This window comes from Centrocercus urophasianus, unplaced genomic scaffold, assembly GCF_019232065.1.
Source record: "Centrocercus urophasianus isolate 14NV4802_14NV808 unplaced genomic scaffold, USGS_Curo_1.0 seq_32, whole genome shotgun sequence".
In the NCBI taxonomy this organism is placed as follows: Eukaryota; Metazoa; Chordata; class Aves; order Galliformes; family Phasianidae; genus Centrocercus; species Centrocercus urophasianus.
The window spans coordinates 9,966,694-9,975,763 of record NW_024884889.1 but is presented as its reverse complement, the minus strand read 5'-3'; the positions used below and the strand labels follow the sequence as shown (position 1 = coordinate 9,975,763).

The 9,070-nt window shown below is 45.2% G+C and overlaps 1 protein-coding gene and 1 long non-coding RNA gene across 2 annotated transcripts in view; one reads left to right on the top strand and one right to left on the bottom strand.

Annotated features, from left to right (window-relative positions):
• LOC122166156 overlaps window positions 1-7,838 on the top strand; it is a 25,090-nt gene extending 17,252 nt beyond the window's left edge. Inside the window, exon 4 of the long non-coding RNA XR_006170688.1 lies at window positions 4,660-7,838. This is a non-coding gene — a long non-coding RNA (uncharacterized LOC122166156). The remainder of the gene's footprint in view (window positions 1-4,659) is intronic.
• SFRP2 (secreted frizzled related protein 2) lies at window positions 4,453-8,696 on the bottom strand. The gene is made up of 3 exons (XM_042829720.1): window positions 8,177-8,696; window positions 7,544-7,624; window positions 4,453-6,065 (listed from the first exon to the last, which is right to left on the bottom strand). Exons 1-3 carry the CDS (start codon window positions 8,667-8,669, stop codon window positions 5,761-5,763), a joined length of 879 nt encoding a protein of 292 aa, XP_042685654.1. The 5' UTR covers window positions 8,670-8,696; the 3' UTR covers window positions 4,453-5,760.
• Between the last annotated feature and the right edge of the window lie 374 nt (window positions 8,697-9,070).

Here is a 9,070-nt window from a genome sequence, read left to right as displayed (position 1 = left end):
TTTGACCAGCTGCATTGCTGTGCAGCTTTCTGTGTTGGATGGTTATTCTGATGGCTGTGAGAACAATGGGCTGGCTTACTGACTGCTGAGGTGCTCCTCCTGGCTGGGAGACAGGCTAGTTGGCTGACCTCCACCAGTCGCCTGCAACTCTGCTCAGAGATAAAGGCTCATATTTTCCAAGCTATCCAGGTGATTTAGGAGCTCGCAGCTCACCCTGAAGGGGCTGGATGCATTTGGAAGATGTTACCCTATTGAACCTCACCCCAAAGGGACGTAGCACGGGCTAATTAATGTTTGTAAGGCAGCTTGAGGTCTTGCATTCCTGTGATGTGAATATCTTGCACTCTTCGTTTAGAGGCAAATAAGATCCATTCCTGTGGTTGTGTCATCAGACAGACAGTACTGAATCTGCATCTGTTGATAAGAAGGCAATGTGTAAATAAATCATAGGAACATATCTCTGAAGCCTAGAAATAAGAGCTTCTGGCTCCAAAAACAAAAGCTTTGGCTGTCCAACCTGAGGGAGACCCCTTACTGTTCTGGAAGTGATCAAGCCATCACTCCTTCTTCGGTGTTACCAGCAGTGGCCACGTCATGAGGACTCACAAAACTGGTAGATGGTGAGGGCAGAGCAGAAGCAGCAGACAAAAAGCTGTTCTGCCACCTTCCTGTAGATCTCTCATGCTACAGCAGGCACCAGGAGATGATGAGGTAGAGTCATGGTAGCTCTACTCTTGGCCAGTACGCTGGGTGACTGTGGAGAGGTAGCAAAATGTCAGGAAGAGGGTTGAGATGGGTGCTCCTTAACCCCAGTGGAGGAACATGGAGTTAGAATTGTAGGACTGAGATGTGTGGGTGATATGCAAGGGAAGGCATCACAGAATCATAGAATTGTCAAGGTTGGAAAGAGCATCCAGTCCAACCATCAACCCATGCCTGTGATTGCTTTACATCTCTCACTGCCATATCCACACAGTTCTTGATGGTAACTGCATCACTTCCCTGAGCAGTCTGCTCCACTTTTTCTGAGAAGTTTTTCCTAAAATCCAATCCAAGGAGTGCTGTATCTGTATGCTCTATACGCTGTCTATACTCTCTAGAAGTCTTTATATTCTCCTGTTGCATAATAAGAATAATGGCTGTGCCTGGGATGACTGGTGTGTGTCAGTTGTGCTCTTTGTTGCACTTAACTCCTCCTCCAGTCCTCAGAGAAAATCATTAATTTATTTAATTAATTTAAATGTCTCTTGCTGAATTTCTCACACAGGCCTTTTCATTTCTTAAAGCTAGGCTATTAGAATTGTTGTGACTTATGCACAGTCATACTGCATGAGTCCTTTAATAAAACATACTAAGTGAGAGTGTCTGTACAAGAGGGGATGAGAGAGAGGCTGAATAGCTTCTCTGTGAATGTCTGAAGTGAATGAGAAGCAAGAAAGAAAGGAAAGGATTAAGAAGTAACAGACGAATAGAGATGATAAATAAGGAAGAAAGGAAAAGACTGCAAGGAATGGTGCTGATAGGTTTAAAATTTGAATTTGGACAAACTTTTTTTTTTAATATTTCTTGCACGCTTGGGGAAAATGAGAAGTTGGGGGGAGCCTTGGATTATAATCATTGTGCTGCCTTGATTATATACATCATGGGGTTATCCTTAGATGTAAGTCCGTGACAGAGGGACACAGGCCCAGGAAGGAGAAAAAAGGAAAGGGGTACGAAAGTGAGCTCTGGGAGAGGGGGAAGGGCAGAAAGCTGGCAGATAGTTTTAACCAGGAGAAAACACAATGGCAACGATCTGAGGAGGAATGGTAATTTACTGAATTTAACCAAATCAAACGAAATGAGAGACACGAGAGTATCCAAAATGCCAGACAAACCACGATGGTGTGATGGAAGGTACGCGCTTTGCTCCGCGGCGAGATGAGACGAGTGGCCAGGGCCGGACGGAGGGAGACCGACGCTCGGGTCCCATCCGCAGCTTCACCCCACTGCCTCTGCCCGCCAGGTCCTGCAGGGATGCCGCCCACTCCCCTCCATCAGGACACTCACAGAGTCCACAAAAGGCCGTGAACAGAACCGAAACATTAACTCGTTAACTCCCAGCGGTCCACGTGATGTTCTGATGTGGAATAGTGACAACGAAAAATCGCGAAACCACAACAATACACCGTTCTGATTGCTGTGGTCTAGTGATGAGGACATAAAACTTGGAGTAGAAAGACACGCTTCTTTTCATGACTGCAGAGGAACCTGCTGGGTGGCTTCTGGGCGAGTTACTTTACCTCACTGTGCCTCATTTTCCTGATCTACAGAACAGGGACATTAGTGCCTGTTTTTTGAAGGCAGTCTGAGAAACTTAAATGGAAACTTCTGTATAAATGTCAAGTATGATTATTGTTCTTAAACTAATCCATTGTAGTCGACTGCTTTCATAGTTTTTATGAAAGCAAATACAATGGAGCTACACAGTTGGCTGCCTAACAATGTTTTTTTTTAATTAGAGGAAGACAAAAAGTGTCTAAAAAATGCAACAGCAAGTTGTGTTTTTTCATCAGTTGGAAACAAATTTCTGCCATAACTGAATCATGCTGTACCAGGTAATGAATTTACTCCACACTAAATGCAAAACACTGATCAGGAGTAGCAAGTCCTGATCACTTTTTACATGTTGGTTTCACTCTTTGCGTGACACAAAGATTTTCAGTTGTTTAGTGAATAAGACTAAGGATAAAAATGTGAAAAATGTATGTGTTTACTTCTTTACCAGCATCTGCCAAATGAAGTTTCCTCAGGCTGTGACTCTGAAATTCTGATTTTTGGTTGAAGAGTTTGCAATGTCTGGCTTATACACCTTTGGAAATGGGTTGTATAACATCAACCCCGATGTTCTCTTTCCTCAGTGTGGAGAATGGTACCCATCTTTTTCCACAATGCTGTTAGAACAGCTCAATTCAGGAAGTGTGACTCCTATTACTCTTCATGTTTGCCCAAGCCCTGTTTATGTGAAAGGTAATTCCACCTCTACCAGCTCGCTCTGAGGCTGGATGGTCCCAGTGAGTCCATCCACGGACACATGCAGAAGGCTTTATAAGTAAGGACAGAATGCTGCTAATCCTGGTCACCAGTTACACGACCGGATTCAAATGTTGGCAGATCTGGTTTATTCTTGTTCTCCTCCACGGTTTTGCTGGTGTAACAGTGTTTATTTTGTGGTGGAAGGAGATTTTTTTATTTTTTTTTTAAGACAGAGTGATGTCATGGTTTCTTTTCGTACATCCACACCACTTAAGTAAAGATCTCTTGTGTAGTCTTGCCCTCGGTATGACCCCAGAGTGAATAACTTGTGACCTGTCTGTCTTCATCGGCATCACTACTGCTACCTTCTAGGATAGCCCAATTAAGATAATTTTATGGTTGCTCTCTTAGAAGAGGACTTAGTGTCGGTTAGGCAGGCTGTGTGGAGCAGTCCTTGTTGTTGGTTTTGGTCCCCAGAGCCTGCATTGCAACTGCTGCCTCTTCAAAGCACTTTCCTTCACCAAGCAGCACAGTCCCATTTTTCTGCAGGCTTGTCTCCACCCGCCGGCCCTTTTTCTGTGAGCTAGTTCCCTCTAATATATCCAAGACCCATTTAGTGACAGGTGTTAGGTGATGTGCTGAGGGAGATGGGTAGAGTTATGTGACATCTGGATGATGATGGACACAGTACTGATATGAAAGTAATTACTCCCAAGTGTGAGAAGACTCAAATCTGTTCCGGGAAGCTATGTCCATTCAGAGGAAAATTTTTAAAGCAAAGTATTGGACTTTAAATTGATACTGTTTCACAAAATGTGAAAAAACAGTTTGGAATTGAGGTGCTTTGGTTTTTTTTTTTTTTTTATTGTTATTGCTATATTTCTGAGGATGCTTATGAGGACTGATCTTGTCTTACTTGCTCAAAGTCCTACCATTGTTTGTATGGGATATAGTAAACGCATGAAGATTCGGGAAGAGGGCAGATAAGAATTTTTCTGAAACAAATTAAATTTCGATTTTTTCTTTCAATACTGGGTATTATATACTGGGTATAATAGGTGAAAAATCACACCAAATATATGAAATGATTATGATTATTTACTTCTAAAAAAAATCTGGGGTTGGATTTGCATTCTCTCAGTGAATGGCTAACATAAAGCATTGTCCTTGTAAATACTGGGTTTGTCATCCTCTTAATGAGGTTGAAAGGAACTTTATATGCATGGCAGCAGTGGCAGGTAAGATTATTTTTCACAGAACCACATAGTCCACTTTGGTTGGAAGTGACATTAAAGATCATCTAGTTCTAGCTCCCCGCCATGGGTATCTTTCTCTAGAAGATGCTCAGAGGCCCATCCAGGATAAGTATAATAAAACTCTAGCAGGTAATGCTCTTCCATAGAAAATATTTGCAGGAAAAATGCTGAAAGACATTGCTCTAGTTACACTATTAGGGTAGTGCAAATGGTTTATTTTCTAAATAGGAATACTGAAAGTGCACACAAAACATACTTTATTCTACCATTTAAATTATTCTGAACTGTTAGTAACAAATCAGGTTTTTGTCTACTCTTGGACAAGTGTAAGAAATGGATAAATGGGTATGATTTTTAAGCAAGTGATTTCATTGCTATTCCACATCAGCAGAGTCTTCTGAGATGGGATGAAACTGTAGGCAGTCAAAGAAACCACAGAGAAGTTTTCATCTCGAAGAGCTCAACAGAAATCTATTAAAATGAGTTAAGTGTACCCCAACCTTCATGTTACATGGGTTGGTCTTTGGGGAAATGAGGTACTGCATGGTTTTCTTAATTGCAGCCAGCATCAGCAGTTTCACTGTTGGTGACTGTTGGTCATTTGGGGTAGAAGGGTGAATCTTGTTTTGCCATGACAAGGCGCAGTTGGACACCTTTTTCCCAAAACAGATTAAAGTCAATTTGTCCAAGAACAAATCAAGACAATAGGAAAACTATGATGTAAAGTTTATATACAAGAATATAACATTTATCTGGAGTATTTACAAGGTTAATTAAAGCAATATTTTACAACTCTCTCAGGTTAACCACTAGGTATGTTACAGTTAGGCTACAGATGGTTTAATTTGCAAAATAAGAAGAAAAAAGTTGCATTCAGATAAACCAGTTCCAAAACCTTTTTGTTTTTTGTTTTTGTTTTTTCTCCTAAGAAAAGGGCTCAGTCTTGTGGAAAACAAAACTTGAGAATGGCTAATATACCCTTATTGGTGCCTATGTATCACATGCAAGAGTTGTAACATGACCTTTATAATTTTAATATAGATGGCAAGCCATTTCACCTCAGTGAAAGAGTCGTACCCCTTGTGGCGGGCCAGGTGCACACATCTGTCTTCCCGTCTCCTACTTTTGCACAACAAACACGCATGTATACAGAGAGGCAGCAATTAAATGAACCGGCATTACCAAAACGAAGAGGGAAAAGCCTCAGGGAAGAGTCACATTTGCAACCATTTAGAACAAACAAACAAACAAAAAAAAACAACTGTTAAGTGAGATAGTTTAATACTTCCCCAAAATAGTCATGATATATATATTTTTATTACATTTAACCTATGTACAGAAACGGAGGGCTCTCCCCATCTCGGAGATTGGTTGCTGTGTCTCCTGGCCAGGGCATCTCAAGGCGCAGAGAGGCTGAAGAAAGAAGGCTGGGGAGGTCTGGAGAGCTTGGGACAGAGGAGGCCGCTGGAAGCCAACACAGCCAAAGCCACTAACACTGCAGTTTGCGGATGCTGCGGGAGAACCGCTTGAAAGCCCGCTGCCCTTTCTGCCACCGCTTCAGCGAGGTGATCACCAGTTCCCCAGCTTGCTTTTGCCCCATCACCAAGTAGGGGACGTTGATGTCGTTCATCTCGTCACAGGTACACTGGAGGCCACCTTTCAGCCAGAGCACGATCTTTCTCAGATCTCTTTCGGTCAGCCCATTCAGCTTGTAGATGGTCTTGCTCTTTGTTTCAGGGGTGATCTTGGTATCCCCATTGATGTAGGCAATCTCCTTCACTTTTATCTTCAAGGCTAATAGAGCAAGGGGAGGAGGGAGGGGGGTGAGAGGGAGAGAGATTAAGAGTTTTTTTCCCATTAGTGCACATAAAGAGGACCTGGGGAGGGAGGTGCTCTATTGCTAATTAAACTGTCAGGGCTGACAGAGGAGGCAGCAGGTGGCTCCATTTCTAAAGCCAGAAAGGGCATGCAAGTCATTTCAGTTTGAATCAACCTTAGGGCTGAGGGTTTTGGGGTTTCTTTTCTCCTCTTTCCCCTCCCCCTCTTTTTCCTTCCTTCCTACATTAATATTTTCTTCAGCTTTTCTCCTGTTTGCAAACAGAGGGAGGGCAGCTTTGCTATGTTAAGCAGCACTCCAGTTTTTGCTGGGATGGGATGTATTCCTGAAACCCTAGAATATGAAGGGGTGGTGGGGAGGTGAATACCTAAACCTAATCTGAAACCTGATCTCTACTGCAGCTGAAAAGTTCTAAGCTTAATTTATTAGGCTGGAGAGGATTTTAGGCAAACCTGCAAGGAAATGATATTTCACATACATTGTTGTTTCTTTGAAAGAATAGATCCCATAGAGGGCAAATTGGTCCAACAGCTGCATTTGATTTGGTGAAAAAAAAATGAGGAGGGGGATACAAGACGCTTTAAGAATCTGTGGGGCACATTTAGCTTTAGGAGGATTTATCTGAGTGCAGTTTGCCAGGCCAAAGCTATTGGTTGTTTTAGCAGTTATGTCCTGCAATCAGAATTCCACAGGTTGTGGGGTTTTTTTGTTCGTTTGTTTTGTTGTTGTTATTGTTCATTTTAAGAGACGCTTTTGAATTCTTGCAGATATTTCTAGTACAGATCTGTTTCCAGGTATATAAATAAATGCAAATTATTTAGTTATTATAAAATCTTTATATATATATAAATACTGCCCTGTTATGATTCCCCTCCTCATTCCCCTTTTCTCTTGAAATGCTAATATGCAGATAATGTACCCTTCTGCTGCCTGTGTTGAACGGGCTTTCTCATCCTCTTCTAACCCCAGATCTTCACATTAAGTTTACATCCCCAATTTTCTGTGCATTACGTTCTCTGTCAGATATTACATAGAGCTTCATTCTTAATCTGTGGAGAAAGTCTTTCTTACTATATGCCATGCAGCTCTTTCTCATATGTCTATGTGAAGCTTTGTTGTACTTCTCCCCAGGCAATAGTCCAGATGAAAGATTCCTTTTTTCACTATTTTCTATTCGGCTTGGTTGCAGTGTCCACATAAAAGAGTACTACTTTGAAACAGCACACAGGAAAGGACTATAAAAGAGCTGATTTTTTCTCAGAGATGCAATTTTGTGTTTCATGACCAGAATGGTCAGATGCAACAGGATGGACAAGTCCATCTGCAGATGAGACAAAGCCCTGCCTTTATTCAGGCATGTCTCTCTGACTCCACTGGGAGTTTTACCTGCTCCTAATCCCTCAAGTTTTAATCAAGGGGCTCTGCTGCCACTTACCAAAGTCATTTTTGCAGAGGTTTTCCATGATGTCATTATCGTCCTCATTTTTGTTCTTGCACGCATCACAGACTTTGGGTGCTAGAAATACAAGGGACAGTCCTTGTCAGGCTCAAGGAGAAAGGAACAGCAGGTGGCGTTGGGAACCCTTCGGGGAAACACGACTTTTCCAGCTGGACAGCCTGACCGTGCGCCTTCTCCCTTTCCCTCACTTTGGTCACAAGCCACTGGAGGAGAGCACACAAGGTGCTCTTAGGGTCACGCTAAACCAACCTTTTTCTTTCTTACTTTTTTTTTCCCCTATTGCAAAAAGAGCAGAAGCGGGTGGGGGGAGCTCCCCAACCCCATGCTTCAGCAATGATTGCTGCAAGAGGGGGATGCCCCCATTACTGTCTCAGGGAACCATGTAGCTCCAGCCGGGGGTCACAGATATTCTCCACGAGGAGGTGACTGCTGCCAGCCTCACCACCCGGCACACCTGAGGGGATGTGAGCAGCTCTGCAGAGCCAAGCCCAGAACTTCATTTCAGAGCTGTGGGGAAAGGCAGCGGTTCCCAGGGCTGGGGTGCCATGGAGGGAACCTCCTCGAGCCTGACCGAGCAGCGGACCCAGCATCGGGGCAGCCAGCTCTTACCTTCCCTGGTGACTGGGAGAATGTGGTCACTGCTGGCCAGCGGGATGCAGAGGTCATTGTCCTTGGGGAAGCGGCTGCAGTCCAGCATGTCGGGCCAGGGGAAGCCGAAAGCAGACATCACTGGCGCGCAGCTCTCCTTCACCTCCTCACAGAGCGAGTGGCAGGGCTGGATGATCTCGTCCAGGTCATCGATGCAGACGGGGGCGAAGAGGGAGCAGAGGAATTTCCTGGTGTCGGGGTGACACTGCTTCTGCACCAGCGGGATCCAGGTGGAGGCCTGCTCCAGCACCTCCTGCACCGTCTCGTGCCCCAGCAGGTTGGGCAGCCGCATGCTCTGGTACTCGATGCCTCGGCACAGGAGCATCGGGGCGGGGATGGGTTTGCAGTTGGAGCGCTTGTAGGAGAAGTCGGGCTCCCCGAAGGGGAAGAGCCCGGCGGCCGAAGCCAGGCACTGGGAGGCCAGCAGGAGCAGGGCGCAGAGGCGGCGCGGCATGGCGGGGCGGTGGGCTGAGCGGAGTGCCGAGCGGCCCCAGCTCAGGCTGCTCTGCTGCCTGACGGACGGAGGCTCTGAGAGGTGCGGGGGCCAACGGGAGTTCTCTGGATGTTTTGTATGCAAATGGCAGGGGGAGCGGGGGGCTGGGAGGAGCTTGGTGACAGCCATCCGGAAAGGATTGGTCACTACTTTCTTGCTCTGCTTCGGCTCGGGGGGATTGTCTTTTGGCAGGAAATCCTTAAAAGTGTGTGCGTGGGGAAGGGGCGGAAACATCCCCGCGAACAAAAACTCCCGGAGCCCCTTGTCCGAGCAGGGGCTGCGGGGCCGCTTCGGGGTCGCGGCTGCTCCGCGATGAGCTGTGCAGCTCTCCGAGCCGCTGCGGAGCGGCTGGACGCTCCTCT